Source organism: Somniosus microcephalus, chromosome 7 (assembly GCF_052327205.1).
Source record: "Somniosus microcephalus isolate GS21.2 chromosome 7, FLI_Smic_1.0, whole genome shotgun sequence".
Lineage (NCBI taxonomy): Eukaryota > Metazoa > Chordata > Chondrichthyes > Squaliformes > Somniosidae > Somniosus > Somniosus microcephalus.
In genome coordinates, this window is record NC_140993.1 from 166,293,590 (window position 1) to 166,309,146 (window position 15,557).

At 43.8% G+C, this 15,557-nt stretch overlaps 1 protein-coding gene across 2 annotated transcripts in view; it reads left to right on the forward strand.

The window, feature by feature from the left end:
* The window catches only part of LOC147114993 (cysteine-rich secretory protein LCCL domain-containing 1-like), a 114,872-nt gene that overhangs the window by 55,453 nt on the left and 43,862 nt on the right, over positions 1–15,557 (forward strand). For both annotated transcript variants that reach the window (XM_085993187.1, XM_085993188.1), the window contains 4 exons: positions 3,437–3,607; positions 5,400–5,460; positions 5,828–5,894; positions 15,413–15,543. In XM_085993187.1, coding sequence (XP_085849313.1) covers positions 3,437–3,607; positions 5,400–5,460; positions 5,828–5,894; positions 15,413–15,543 — 430 coding nt within the window. The remainder of the gene's footprint in view (positions 1–3,436; positions 3,608–5,399; positions 5,461–5,827; positions 5,895–15,412; positions 15,544–15,557) is intronic.

Genomic DNA, 15,557 nt, shown 5'->3' on the forward strand with positions numbered 1-15,557 from the left:
GTACTTTCCTGTACGGTTCCTTAGTAGCCTTTTTGTTGTCGTTGGTCTTCTTCCCAGACCTGCAAACTCGTGCAATGTGTCCCATCTTTCCGCATTGCCTGCATATTTTGTCCTTGGACCAGCAGTCCTTCTGGTCATGGTTTGTTCTGCCGCAGCGATAACATTTTGCAAATCCCCGTGTCATTTCGTGGGTGCTGTATTCCTGTGGCTTTTGTTGTATTTCCGCAGCTCCCCTTGCTGCTGCTTCGTACGATACTGCCACGCTGAAAGCCTTATCTAGCGTCAGCTCTTTCTCTGAGAGTAACCTCTTCTGGGTTCCTTCACTCAGGAGTCCACAGACAAATTTGTCCCGTAAGGTATCTGCCAGTCCTGCTCCGAACTGGCAGTGCTTTGATAGCTTGCGTAGTTCCGTAAGGTAATAAGCATTGCTCTCATTTTTATGCTGATTTCTCCTGTGGAATTTAAATCTTTCTGTTATCAGCAGCGGTGTAGGATTTAGGTGTTCCTGTAGGATAGCAACAATTTCGTTAAAACTCTTCGCCTTCGGTTTGGCTGGAGTAATCAGGTCCTGCAATAGGCTGTACGTTCTTGCGCCCATTAAATTTAGCAATACCGATGCCTTTTTCTCATCGGCTATTTCGTTTGCCTCGCAATATACCTCGACTCTTTCCACATACGTGGTCCAGTCTTCTATTGCATTATCGAAGGCAGTGATATCGCCAGTCTTTGGCATCTTGAAAATCTAAGATGGCGCCTCCCGCGCTTTGCCTTCATCCCCGATGGATCAAAATGGCGCCTCCCGCGCTTTTCCTTCTTCCCCGCTGAGTTAAGATGGCGCCTCCCGCGCTTTCCCGCTGCTGCCAACGCTGTTGCTGGCGATTATATTTATTTTACTATCCTGTAATGGCGACGCCCTATGGTCTTCGCGCCTCCCCGATCGCTGCTGCCAACGCCGCTCTCCGCGGTATTTTTATTTTTCTATCGCGCTTCAATATTTGCTCCGTTAATTGAAGAACCGTTCCCGTCGTGGAGCGTACCCTCTGGGACACTTCCCTCCCTCTTCTTAGGTCTGAACGCTGCCCGGCTGCGAAGCACCGGCCGCGCCCTGTGTGCTCCACCCTCTCTCTCTCTCTCTCTGCTTCCCGACTCGCTGCCCGGCCCCGTTGCAGAGCCACCCGATCGAGCTCTAGCCCGCCGCAGCCCAGGAAGGATCAGTGCACCACCTGCCACCAGCCCGATTAGCTGGGAAACCACAGACTGGAGACCAAGCCTGGCTCTCGACAGTCTCTCCTGCACTTTTCAATTCGATGATTTGGAGGGCGGTTGCCCATGGTCGACGCCCATTTCTCGAGTTTCTTTGGATTATTTTTTTTTTCTTTCTTCTGGCTTCGACCTTCAATAACGTCGTCTGAGGTGCTGCCGAGTTGCAGGTAAGTTCGTTTCTTACTCGTCGCCAGTATTATGTCCGTGTATAATTGAGACACGGACTGCAGGAGTTGACTATAACAAGTCTTTACTGAATGGAGACAACCTGGAAACTGAAACTACAGAATCCTGCTAGGGCCTTTTATACAGGGGTGGTCACTGCCGGTACTGCAGTCTGAGACCAGTTATTCCCTTAAAGGTACATACACAGCAACATTGCTCGAAGTTCAGCAATGCCTTACCATTCATGCCAACTGACAAGACCATTTTCCAAGTAGCAGGCAAAAACTTTAACCAAACAGCCTAAGTGGGAAGCTGTAGTGGCTTTCTGGCCAGGTGCAGACAGCAGGGAAGAAGATCAGGGCCAGAAGAGGTGCAAACAGGTAAGTTTCTTTACTTTACTTCTTGGGCCAGGAGGAGCTGGAGTGCCCCTCTGAGACACAAGGAAAGCTCAGGGTTAGGCCTCCCCTGCCACGGCCCCGCCCCTCCCCCTCCCCCTCCCCTTCCTGATTGTGCGACCCCCGTGAGACAGCCCTGGCAGCTGATCCTGTCATCAACCCGGTGACGGTAAGTGGCTTTGTGATTTTCCAACGAGATTCCCCCCTCCACTCCCTGGAATGGATGGGAATTTGGCCAGCGAGAATTAAAAGAGGCCTAGACATTAATCTCAAATAGGTGTCATTCTGCTGTGGGTGGCAGGAAATTAATCGGCCAGCGCAGTTTCCTGCCAGATCCAGACCTCAACCTTTATTTTTTTAAATTTTACTTTGCTTTCCTGTATTTTACCCATGCTACTCACCAGATAAGGATGGCCCGGAGACCAATTCCTAAGCCTTTGCTAATGCTGCTCCTACTTGGTCTGCAGGTTTCCCTGTTTTTATAGGGAAGGAATACTCTGTGCTAGATTGACAGCATCCGCAGCAACATGGTTGAAATAAACTCATGATTTGGAGAATCAGTTAAGCAAACCCGGATCCTACATTCTGTAGCACAGAGTATTCAAACTCCAATGTGTCACTATCCTAGTGTATATGTGCATTTTTCTCTAAAGAAGAGAAAACATTTTGTGTAGCACCTTATTGCATCAGTCAGGAAAGTTTCAATGCATTTCACTTTTTTTTAATTCTCAAAAGACCAGCATTTATTGCCCTTCCCTAGTTGCCCTTGAGAAGGTGCTGGTGAGCTGCCTTCTTGAACCGTTGCAGTCTGTGTGGTGAAGGTACTCCGTACTCCCACAGTGCTGTTAGGGAGGGAGTTCCAGGATTTTGACCCAACGACGATGAAGGATCAGCAATATACTTTTAAGTCAGGACGGTGTGTGATGGTACAATGAATTACTTTGAAGTACAGTGATTGTTATATAGGCAAACACAGGAGACATTTTGCACACAGCAAATTTCCACAAACTGCAGTGAGATGAATGATCAGTTTTTGATGGTGTTGGTTGAGGCATGAATGACGACCGGGTCACTAGGAGAACATCCTATTCTTCTTTACATATTGTCAAGGGAATTTTAGTAGAACTGGCAGAGGGTACTTTAGATGAATGTTTTATCCTAAAGGCAACTTTGCGAACAATGCAGTACAGCACTGAAGTTTCATCTTAGCTTGTGTTCAGTGCAAGACTAGGGTTTAAACTCATAACTCGGAGACTGGAGTACTGCCAACTGAGCCGCACTAAAACTGTTTTAATATAATCACTACCTAGAAATAGTTGAAATCAAAGTTAATCCACACATTTTTCTTCTTTTCTCCTACATTTCATGCTTCTTTGACCTAAAACGATAAACATTGAATAGTCTAGGCCCACACCAAAGCGCTGTCTGATTAAACCCTGGTTTATGAAAAATGCATTATTGTTAATGCTTTCTCTGACTGACATAAAAACTATAGGGAACTCACTTTCTGCTATTGCAGACATTTGCCTGGCTCCAAAGGACAGCCTTTAGAATGTAATTTAAGAAAACTTCAGGGTTTGTCTATTCATTCCTTTCCATGTTTCAACTTGAAGCGGATGGCACAGATCACCATTATTCTCCTTCAGAACCAGAGGAAGAAACCAATGAGGTTGAGAGACAGAGAACAAAAACTCAGGAAACGCAATCAAAAGCTCGAACACAAACAGACTCCTCAAGGACAGAACACCTTGACGTGAATGAGGTTATAAATACCCAACAAATGTGTAAGAACAACTTATATACTCTAATACAAAGGCAAAATACTGCGGATGCTGGAAATCTGACATCTAAATGGAAAATGCTGGAAATACTCAGCAGGTCAGGCAGCATATTTGGAGAGAGAAACAGAGATAACATTTCAGGTTATTGATCTTTCGTCAGAACTGAAAAATGTTACAGATGCAACAGGTTTTAAGCAAGTACAGAGGCAGGGAAAGGAGTGATGGGAGGAAAGAACAAAAGGTCTGTGATAGGGTAGAAGGCAGGAGTGATTAAGTGACAAAAGGGATGATGGTGCAAGGCAAAAGGGGATGGTATTGGGACAAGTAAAGAAACACAAGATGGGTCCAGAGCAGCTGAAAATGGCAACAGCAGAATCATTACCAGCACCTGCTGTCTGAAAAAATGGGAGCAGTGGTTATGATCTGAAATTGTTGAACTCAGTGTTGAGTCTGGAAGGCTGTAAAATGCCTAAACGAAAGATGAGGTGCTGTTCCTTGAGCTTCTGTTGAGCTTCATTTGAACAGTGTAGGAGGCCAAGGACAGAAAGGTCAGAGTGGAAGTGAGACAGAGACTTAAGATGGCAAGCGACTGGAAGCTCAGGGTCACACTTGCAGACTGAATGGAGGTGTTAAGCAAAGCGATCACCCAATCTGTGTTTGGTCTCCCCAATGTGGAGGAGACCGCATCGTGAACAGCGAATACAGTTTACTAAATTGCAAGAAGTACAAGTAAATCACTGTTTCACCTGGAAGGAGTGTTTGGGGCCCTGGACAGTGGGAAGGGAGGAGGTGAAAGGACAGGTGTTACATCTCCTGTGCTTGCATGGGAAGGTGCCGTGGGAAGGGAAGGGGTGTTGGGGTGATGGAAGAGTGAACCAGTATGTCGCAGAGGAATGGTCCCTTTGGAATGCTGAAAGGGGAGGGGAGGGAAGATGTGTTTGGTGGTGGCATAGCGCTGCTTAATACCAGAAATGTGAGGATGTACATATCAGGAAAGGATGAACAGGCTGGGTCTCTTTTCTCTTGGAAAAATAAGGCTGAGGGGTGACCTAATAGAGGTCTTTAAAATTATGAAAGGTTTTGATAGAGTGGATACAGAGAGAATGTTTCCACTTGTGGGGAAGAGCATAACTAGAGGCCATCAATATAAGATAATCACTAAGAAATCCAATAGGGAATTCAGAAGAAACTTCTTTACTCAAAGAGTGGTGAGAATGTGGAACTCGCTACCACAGGGAGTGGTTGAAGTGAATAGTATAGATGCATTTAAGGGGAGGCTGGACAAATATGAGGGAGAAAAGAATAGAGGGTGTTGCTGATAGAGTTAGATGAGGAAAGATGGGAGGAGGCTCGAGTGGAGCATAAACACCGGCATGGAGTTGTTGGGCCGAATGGCCTGTTTCTGTGCCATATATCCTATGTAATCCTATGCAATATACCTTTACACATGGTTGCATCAAAATTGCCTGTTTGCAGAATTCATGAATTTTTTTGTCATTTGTGCTAAAATTGCCAAAAAATTACATTTTGCTGCTCTGTGACATGTGGAGGGCTTGGGTAGAGGAACACATTTATTAGTTGAATGTAAATTTTATTTCACTTTTGGCTGCAAAAAAGTGCATCAGCCCCAAATAAAATCTCACAGTAGAAGTAAATCTCTTTAAGAGCACAAGGCTGATTTTGCTGATAATTGAGTTCTGTACTGGCCTTGAGTTACCGCAACCATTCTGCAAAATATAATAAATCATGAAACAGATCTAGAAAAATCACATTCTTGTTATAATCTCTTCTCCAGGTCAGTTGGTGTCTTGTGAAACCAAACTGCGTGACCGATGCAAGGGGACAACTTGTAATAGGTGAGAAACCGAGGCAACACCTATTTCTTATTCTAGTAAATACTGTAAAGCTTATAACTGATAGTCCATCTTTCATCAGAATTCACATGTTGGTTATCCTAGACATAGCTTCTAAGTTAGTTATCTTGATTTCAGTGGCCTAACAAAAAAGAACTTGCAAAATAGTGCTTAAAAAATTACTTAATATTTTACCTGGTGTCAATTTAAATTTATACTGACCAGCAACTACAAGGCTCATATTTAGAAAATTATTTTAGTAGAGGTTCGAATGTATAAAGCTGAAATCCTCTGTTCAGGAAATGGTCATAGAATTGGAAACAAGTAGCCAAGGCCCCATCTTTAACCCTGTGCCACTTTCTTATTCCAGATATGAATGCCCAGCTGGTTGCTTGGATAGCAGAGGAAAAGTAATTGGAACTCTACATTATGAAATGGTGAGTAAAAGAATACAAGGAAAACCCCTCATCATAGTTCCGGGGTTTCTCAATTGTGTAGCTACAAATTTTGAAAGTTACTCAATTTTTCTGCATATAAACATGTTTTTATACTGTAGTAAATGAACAATTTATGCAGAATACACACCTGAAATGTCATAACCTCTCTTTTCTACTGACAAATGCTGACTGACCTGCTGTGTATTTCCAGCAATTTTTGTTTTTATTTAACATTTATAGCATTTCCTATTTATTTTGATAAACAACTTATTAAATTTCTATTTGACAAATTAGCTTTATAGTTTCTTAATATTGAAAGATATTGGGGGAGAAATTCAACTCGTGGCCACCTGTTTTTCTGTCGAAAAATTGCCATTAGATATCTAAATTTTGTGTCGTGATCTGCCGTGCCCGAACTGTGCCGGACGCCATATTGACTTGGGCGACTTTTAGCCATTCTGGAACTAGTGGAGTGAAGTATTTTGGTTCAGTTTTATATATTGAAAAACTGAACCCATTAATTTCCATTTTTAATCATGTCCTTGGGGGAGTGTTTGCTAGTGCTCTGGGGGAGGGTTTAAACTAAAATGGCAGGGGGTTGTGAACCTGAGCGGAGAAACAGAGGAAAGGGAAACAAGGATAAAAGCAAAAGACAGGAAGGAGAAAAACAAAAGTGACAGGCAGAAAAATCAAGGGTTTAAATCAAACATGGCCACAGTAAATAATAATTCTAAAAGATCTAAGAGCGTTAAAAAAACAAGCCTGAAGGCTTTGTGTCTTAATGCGAGGAGCATTCGTAATAAGGTGGATGAATTAGCTGCGCAAATAGAGGTAAACGAATATGATATGATTGGGAGTACGGAAACATGGCTCCAGGGTGGCCAAGGCTGGGAACTCAACATCCAGGGGTATTCAATATTCAGGAAAGACGCAGAAAGGAAACGGAGGTGGGGTAGCATTGCTGGTTAAAGAGGGGATTAACACAATTGAAAGGAAGGATATTAGCTCTGATGATGTGGAATCTGTATGGGTAGAACTGAGAAACACCAAGGGGCAGAAAATGTCAGTGGGAGTGGTATATAGACCTCCAAACAGTAATACGGAGGTCGAGGATGGCATTAAACGGGAAATTAGAGAAGCGTGCAATAAGGGCACAGGAGTTATCATGGGTGACTTTAATCTACATATAGATTGGGCTAACCAAATTAGTAACAATACTGTGGAGGAGGAATTCCTGGAGTGTATATGGGATGCTTTCCTGGACCAATATGTCGAGGAACCAACTAGAGATCAGGCCATCTTAGACTGGGTATTATGGGTAGTTCTGCTGCACAGAACGGGAGGAAAAGGACTGGGAGAGCTATAGTGATAGGGGACTCTATTGTAAGGGGAATAGATAGGCATTTCTGTGGCAGCAAACAAGACTCCAGGATGGTGTGTTGCCTCCCTGGTACAAGGGTCAAGGATGTCTCGGAGAAGCTGCAGAAAATTTTGGAAAGGGAGGGTGAACAGCCAGTTGTCGTGGTGCATATAGGCACCAACGATATAGGTAAAGAACGGGATGAGGTCCTAAAAGCTGAATATAGGGAGTTAGGAGGTAAATTAAAAAATAGGACCTCAAAGGTAGTAATCTCAGGATTGCTACCAGTGCCACATGCTAGTCAGAGTAGAAATAGAAGGATACTTCAAATGAATACATGGCTAGAGGAATGGTGCAAGGGGGAGGGATTCAAATTCCTGGGACATTGGAACCGGTTCTGGGGGAGGTGGGACCAGTACAAACCGGACGGTCTGCACCTGGGCAGGACCGGGACCAATGTCTTTGGGGGAGTGTTTGCTACTGCTGTGGGGGAGGGTTTAAACTAAAATGGCAGAGGGTTGGGAACCTGAGCAGGGAGACAAAGGAAAGGGAAACAAGGATAGAAGCAAAAGACAGGAAGGAGAATAACAAAGGTGGCAATCAGAGAAATCAAGGATTTAAAACAAACATGGCCACAGTAAATAACAATTCTAAAAGGTCTAAGAGCATTAAAAAAAAAGCCTGAAGGCTTTGTGTCTTAATGCAAGGAGCATTCGTAATAAGGTGGATGAATTAGCAGCGCAAATAGTGGTAAATGAATATGATAGGATTGGAATCACGGAAACATGGCTCCAGGGGGACCAAGGCTGGGAACTCAACATCCAGGGTTATTCAATATTCAGGAAAGATAGGCAAAAAGGAAAAGGAGGTGGGGTAGCATTGCTGGTTAAAGAGGGGATTAACACAATTGTAAGGAAAGATATTAGCTCTGATGATGTGGAATCTGTATGGGTAGAACTGAGAAATACCAAAGGGCAGAAAACATTAGTGGGAGTGGTGTATAGACCCCCAAACAGTAATGCAGAGGTTGGGGATGGCATTAAAAGGGAAATTAGAGAAGCATGCAATAAGGGCACAGCAGTCATCATGGGTGACTTTAACCTAAATATAGATTGGGCTAACCAAATTAGTAACAATACTGTGGAGGAGGAATTCCTGGAGTGTATACGGGATGGTTTCCTGGACCAATATGTCGAGGAACCAACTAGGGTTCAGGCCATCTTAGACTGGGTATTATGCAATGAGAAAGGATTAATTAGCAATCTTGTTGTGCGAGGCCCCTTGGGTCAGAGCGATCATAATATGATCGAATTCTTCATGAAGATGGAGAGGGAAGTAGTTGACTCAGAGACTAAGGTCCTTAATTTAAATAAAGGGAACTATGATGGTATGAGACGCAAGTTGGGTAGGATTGATTGGGTAATGTCACTCAAAGGGTTGACGGTGGATAGGCAATGGCAAACATTCAAAGATCACATGGATGAACTACAGAATTTGTTTATCCCAGTTTGGCATAAAAACAAATCAAAAAAGGAGACTCAACCATGGCTAACAAGGGAAATTAGGGATAACATAAGATCCAAAGAGAGGACATATAAATTGGCCAAAAAAAGCAGCAAACCTGAGGATTGGGAGCAGTTTAGGATTCAGCAAAGGAGGACAAAGGGATTAATTAAGAGGGGGAAAATAGATTATGAAAGTAAGCTTGCAGGGAACATAAAAACTGACTGTAAAAGCTTTTATAGATATGTGAAGAGAAAACGATTGGTGAAGTCAAGCGTAGGTCCCTTGCAGTCAGAATCAGGGGAATTTATAATGGGGAACAAAGAAATGGCAGACCAATTTAAATACATATTTTGGTTCTGTCTTCACACAGGAGGACACAAATAGCCTCCCAGAAATGTCGGGGAACATAGGGACTAATGAGGGGGAGGAACTGAAAGAAATCAGTATTTGTAGGGAAATGGTGTTGGGGAAGTTGATGGAATTGAAGGCCGATAAATATCCAGGGCCTGATAATCTACATCCTAGGGTACTTAAGGAAGTGGTCCTGGAGATAGTAGATGCATTGCTGGTCATCTTCCAGAACTCGATAGACTGTGGAACAGTACCCATGGATTGGAGGGTAGCTAATGTTACCCCACTATTCAAAAAAGGTGGTTGAGAAAAAGCGGGGAATTATAGACCGGTAAGCCTGACATCGGTACTGGGGAAAATGCTAGAGTCCATTATAAAAGATGTAATAGCAGAGCACTTGGAAAGAAGTGACAGGATCGGACAAAGTCAACATGGATTTACAAAAGGTAAATCATGCTTGACTAATCTACTGGAAATTTTTGAGGATGTAACTGGTAAAATAGATAAGGGAGAACCAGTGGATGTGGTGTATTTGGACTTTCAGAAGGCTTTCGATAAGGTCCCGCATAAGAGATTAGCTTGTAAAATTAAGGCACATGGGATTGGGGGCAAGGTATTGACTTGGATAGAGAACTGGTTGACAGATAGAAAGCAAAGAGTTGGAATAAACGGGTCATTTTCCGAGTGGCAGACAGTGACTAGTGGGGTACCGCAAGGATCGGTCCTAGGACCCCAGCTGTTCACAATATATATTAATGATCTGGACGAGGGAATTGGATGTAGTATCTCCAAATTTGCAGACGACACAAAGCTGGGTGGGAGGGTATGCTGTGAGGAGGATGTTGTGAAACTCCAGTACGATTTGGACAGGTTGGGTGATTGGGCAGAAACATGGCAAATGCACTATAACATGGATCAATGTGAGGTTATCCACTTTGGTGGCAAAAACAGGAAGGCAGATTATTATTTGAATGGCAATAGATTGGGAGAAGGGGAAGTGCAAAGAGACCTGGGCGTTCTTGTGCACCAGTTGCTGAAGGTAAGCATGCAGGTGCAGCAGGTGGTTAAGAAAGCAAATGGTATGTTGGCCTTCGTAGCAAGAGGGTTCAAGTACAGGAACAAGGATGTCTTGCTGCAGTTGTACAGGGCCTTGGTGAGACCGCACCTTGAGTATTGTGTGCAGTTTTGGTCGCCTTATCTGAGGAAGGACGTTCTTGCCATGGAAGGAGTGCAGCGAAGATTCACCAGGCTAATACCTGGGATGGCAGGAATGACGTACGAGGGGAGATTGGGTCGATTGGGCTTGTACTCACTGGAGTTTAGAAGATTGAGAGAGGATCTCATCGAAACCTGTAAAACTCTGTCAGGCCTGGACAGACTAGATGCAGGAAGGATGTTCCCGATGGCTGGGGAGTCCAGAACTAGGGGTCATATTCTAAAGATAAGGGGTAAGCCATTTAGGACTGAGATGAGGAGGAATTTCTTCATAGAACATAGAAACATAGAAGATAGGAGCAGGAGTAGGCCATTCGGCCCCTCGAGCCTGCTCCGCCATTCGATGCGATCATGGCTGATCATCCAAACTCAGTACCCCGTACCTGCCTTCTCCCCATATCCCTTGATACCTTTAGCTCTTAGAAATATATCTAACACCTTCTTGAATATATTTAAAGACTTGGCCTCAACTGCCTTCTGTGGCAGAGAATTCCACAGGTTCACCACTCTCTGGGTGAAGAAATTCTTCCTCATCTCTGTCCTAAATGGCTTACCCCTTATCCTTAGACTATGACCCCTGGTCCTGGACTCTCCGACCATCTACCTGCATCTAGTTTCTCCAGACCTGTCAGAATTTTATAAGTTTCGATGAGATCCCCTCTCATTCTTCTAAACTCCAGCGAGTATAAGCCCAATCGACCCAATCTCTCCTCATATGTCATTCCTGCCATCCCAGGGATCAGCCTTGTGAATTCCAGAGAGTGGTGAACCTGTGGAATTCTCTACCACAGAAGGCAGTGGAGGCCAGTTCATTAAATATATTCAAGAAGGAGTTGGATATATTTCTTAAGGCTAAAGGGATCAAGGGATATGGGGAGAAGGCAGGAACGGGGTACTGAATTTGGATGATCAGCCATGATCTCATTGAATGGCGGAGCAGGCTCGAGGGGCCGAATGGCCTACTCCTGCTCCTATCTTCTATGTTTCTATGTTTCTATGAGAAAGGATTAATTAGCAATTGTGCAAGGCCCCTTGGGTCGGAGCGATCATAATATAATACAATTCTTCATTAAGATGGAGAGTGAAATAGTTAACTCAGAGACTAGGGTCCTGAATTTAAATAAAGGAGACTACGATAGTATGAGGTGCGAGTTGGGTAGGATTGATTGGGGAATGTCACTCAAAGGGCTGACGGTGGATGGGCAATGGCAAACATTCAAAGATCGCATGGATGAACTACAGAATTTGTTCATCCCAGTTTGGCATAAAAATAAAACAAAAAAGGTGACTCAACCATAGCTAACAAGGGAAATTAGGGATAGCATAAGATCCAAGGGGAGGGCATTTAAATTGGCCAGAAAAAGCAGCATACCTGAGGATTGGGAGCAGTTTAGGATCCAACAAAGGAGGACAAAGGGATTAATTAAGAGGGGGAAAATAGAGTACGAGAGTAAGCTTGCAGGGAACATAAAAACTGACTGTAAAAACTTTTATAGATATGTGAAGAGAAAAAGATTGGTGAAGTCAAGCGTAGGTCCCTTGCAGTCAGAATCAGGGGAATGTATAATGGGGAACAAAGAAATGGCAGACCAATTAAATACATACTTTGGTTCTGTCTTCACAAAGGAGGACACAAATAAACTCCCAAAGATGTCGGGGAGCATAGGGTCTAATGAAAGGGAGGAACTGATAGAAATCAGTATTTGTAGGGAAATGGTGTTAGGGAAATTGATGGGAATGAGGGCCAATAAATCCCCAGGGCCTGATAATCTACATCCTAGGGTATTTAAGGATGTGGCCCTAGAAATAGTAGATGCATTGCTGGTCATCTTCCAAAATTCGACAGACTCTGGAACAGTACCCATGGATTGGCGGGTAGCTAATGTTACCCCACTGTTCAAAAAGGGTGGTAGATAGAAAACGGGGAATTATAGACCAGTAAGCCTGACATCGGTAGTGGGGAAAATGCTAGAGTCCATTATAAAGGATGTAATAGCAGAGCACTTGGAAAAAAGTGACCGGATCAGACAAAGTCAACATGGCTTTACAAAAGGTAAATCGTGCTTGACTAATTACTGGAATTTTTTGAGGACGTAACTGGTAAAATAGATAAGGGAGAACCAGTGGATGTGGTGTATTTGGATTTTCAAAAGGCTTTCGATAAGGTCCCGCATAAGAGATTAGCGTGTAAAATTAAGGCACATGGGATTGGGGGCAAGGTAATGACTTGGATAGAGAACTGGTTGGCAGACAGAAAGCAAAGAGTTGCAATAAACAGCTCTTTTTCCGAGTGGCAGGCAGTGACTAGTGGGGTACCGCAGGGATCGGTCCTTGGACCCCATCTATTCACAGTATATATTAATGATCTGGACGAGGGAACTAGATGTAATATCTCCAAGTTTGCAGACGACACAAAGCTGGGTGCCGAGAAACTCCAGTATGATTTGGACAGGTTGGGTGATTGGGCAGAAGCATGGCAGATGCAATATAACGTGGATAAATGCGAGGTTATCCACTTTGGTGGCAAAAACAGGATGGCAGATTATTATCTGAACAGCAATATATTGGGAGAAGGGGAAGTGCAACGAGACCTGGGTGTCCTTGTGTACCAGTCGCTGAAGGTAAGCATGCAGGTGCAGCAGGCGGTTAAGAAGGCAAATGGTATGTTGGCCTTCATAGCGAGAAGACTCAAGTACAGGAACAAGGATGGTATGCTCACCAATGAAAACGCCTGCTCCATGCCCCCCTGCGGTCTATGATCTTCACTGCCCCGAAGTAGAGAGCACCCCAGTATTTAGAAGTAAACTGCTGGTATTCCACTCCTTTAGGCAGGCTTCTGAGCTGGTAGGCAGGTGACGGAAGCAAGGCTGCAGAGAGATAGATCACTTCCTGAGAAGCTATCTTATACCCCATTTGGGGCCGAAACCTTCCCGCACAAATCCGGGTGCATCTGGGCTAAACAAAAAGGATCCGATATCCCCATTAACTGAGATGGGTTTTGGATGAATTACCTATTTATCGTGATGGGTTTGTAAATGTGTTCCCATTCATCGTACTGGGTTAGAATAGAGCTGTCTTGGTTTGAAAAAAAGCATGTCTATTTCCTTAATTGCTTGAGTAAACAGCCTTGGAGGTTAGTGTAAACAAAAGTCATTGTCCTGTGGTCAAACTGAAACCGCAGTCTCAAGTGGTTAATCCTTTGTGTAAACATTGTAGCAGTTTCTGTAAACAAACATCGATTGTCTCTGCAGAGAGGGTAACTCCCTGAACTGCCTTTGATTGGCAGTTTAGTCAGCCATCTTTGATCTTCCCTTTTCATATGTACACTGCCTGTGTCCTGCCACAAGGTCGGGCAGCCATCTTTGATTACCCCTTTTTCACAGACACAACAGGCTGCCTTTTCAAGTCCTTTTTGTCTTCTGCCATGAGGTCTGATGGCCATTTTGATCCCTGGATTTTTAAAGGTATATTACCCAGGTATTCTTTAATCAAAAATCAAATCTTCGGAACTGTAGGAAATTTCAAAATTATTGTAAAATCCTTACAAGTTGGATATATTTCTTAAGGCTAAAGGGATCAAGGGATGTGGAGAGAAGGCAGGAACAGGTACTGAATTTGGATGATCAGCCATGATCTCATTGAATGGCGGAGCAGGCTCAAGGAGCCGAATGGCCTACTCCTGCTCCTATCTTCTATGTTTCTATGTTCACCAGTATCTACTATCCCCACACAACAACACCAAAAATGAACAATTAGTGAACTCCTCTTCCTTTCCTGCAACTTAGCCCATTAAATGTGATGGATCTGGAAAAACAAGAGAGGGACAAGGGATAGCTGTTAGTGGCAAGAGTTAGCAGAGAAGGATGAGTGGCAGCTCAAAGCAGCACCACTTTGTCATGCAAAGCGTGTGACGGCGAGAGTTCAGTGAGAAGGGAAAGGGAGGATAAGTTGGCCAAGTACCCTGTGGAGCAAATCCTCTAGCTAGGCTAGTTGCAACATCCTTGATGTGCCTTCTGCCCACTAGTCCTTCCAATGGGCATAAGACTTGTAGAGATGTCCTCATCTGCTCCCTGGTTTTGTGTACCAGTTTTTCCTGCAAGAAGAAAGGTTGTGTTAGTGTGTGGCCTGCTGAAAGGTTGTCAAGATGGGCATGTCAGGGTAGAATATTGTGAATGGTGCATGAAAGATAGTATAGGTTTAGGGAAGTGAAGGGAGTAATTGTGAGGACAGTAGCAGCTGCAGATTGTGACAGTAGCAGCAGAAGCAGATGCCGTGAAGTGTGCTGCTGTGATTGCAGGAGAGTGAAGGGAAGTGGGTGAGTGAAGGCTTGTGAGTGCTGGGGCTACAGGTGGTGCAGGACTAAGCAGAGAGTAAGAGAGATGTGAGTAGGAGTCTTGCCTTAGCACCTCTGGCCCGATCACTGAATTTCTTGCGTCATTGCAGCCAGGTTCTGGGTGCAATGCTCCTCGCATTAATCTGCTCTGCCTTTTCTGATCACTGCTACTGGGCTAATTGCCATGGTAATCTTCTCATCCTGTTGGCTGGAAAAATCAGTTCCCTTCTCCTGGTTACCTCCTCTGTGAGAACCTGCAGAGCAGTGTCTGAAAATCAGACAAAAGAGATGTCCTTGCAGAACTTGTTTTAGTCACCATCGTCACTCTATAGGAATGGCTGAAAGCAATGATTCAAAAACAGCCAAGGTGCTACCTGATTTCCCACCCACCTCCCCATTGGCAAAATGACAATAAACAGCACAAGTAATGCTGACTGCTTGCAAATCCTAATCAAATGAGGCATGAGCACAAATTTTGTTCATGTTTATCGCTGACATCATTAGAGGCGTGCATCAGCTATGTCCATTTTATGACTGTTTTTGGGGCAAGTTGAATTTCTCCCATCCCCACCATAGACTCATGTTTTATATCATGGTTTGTCATCTATAATCAATTTTATATCTTTCTTTTATTTGCCAATAACATAGAGGTCAACTAATGGCAAAAAATCAAAATGGTGTTGTGTTTAGGATATCTTAGCAAATATGTAGTGGGTTTATTATATTCTTTAATTTCATGTGCATTTTTTTCAGCAATCAAGCATTTGTAGAGCTGCAATGCATTATGGAGTGCTGGACAATGAAGGTGGCTGGGTAGATGTTACCAGACAAGGAAAGAAACCTTTCTTTATAAAAGCCAATAGAAATGGGGTTCAATCGATTGGGTGAGTATTGGTGA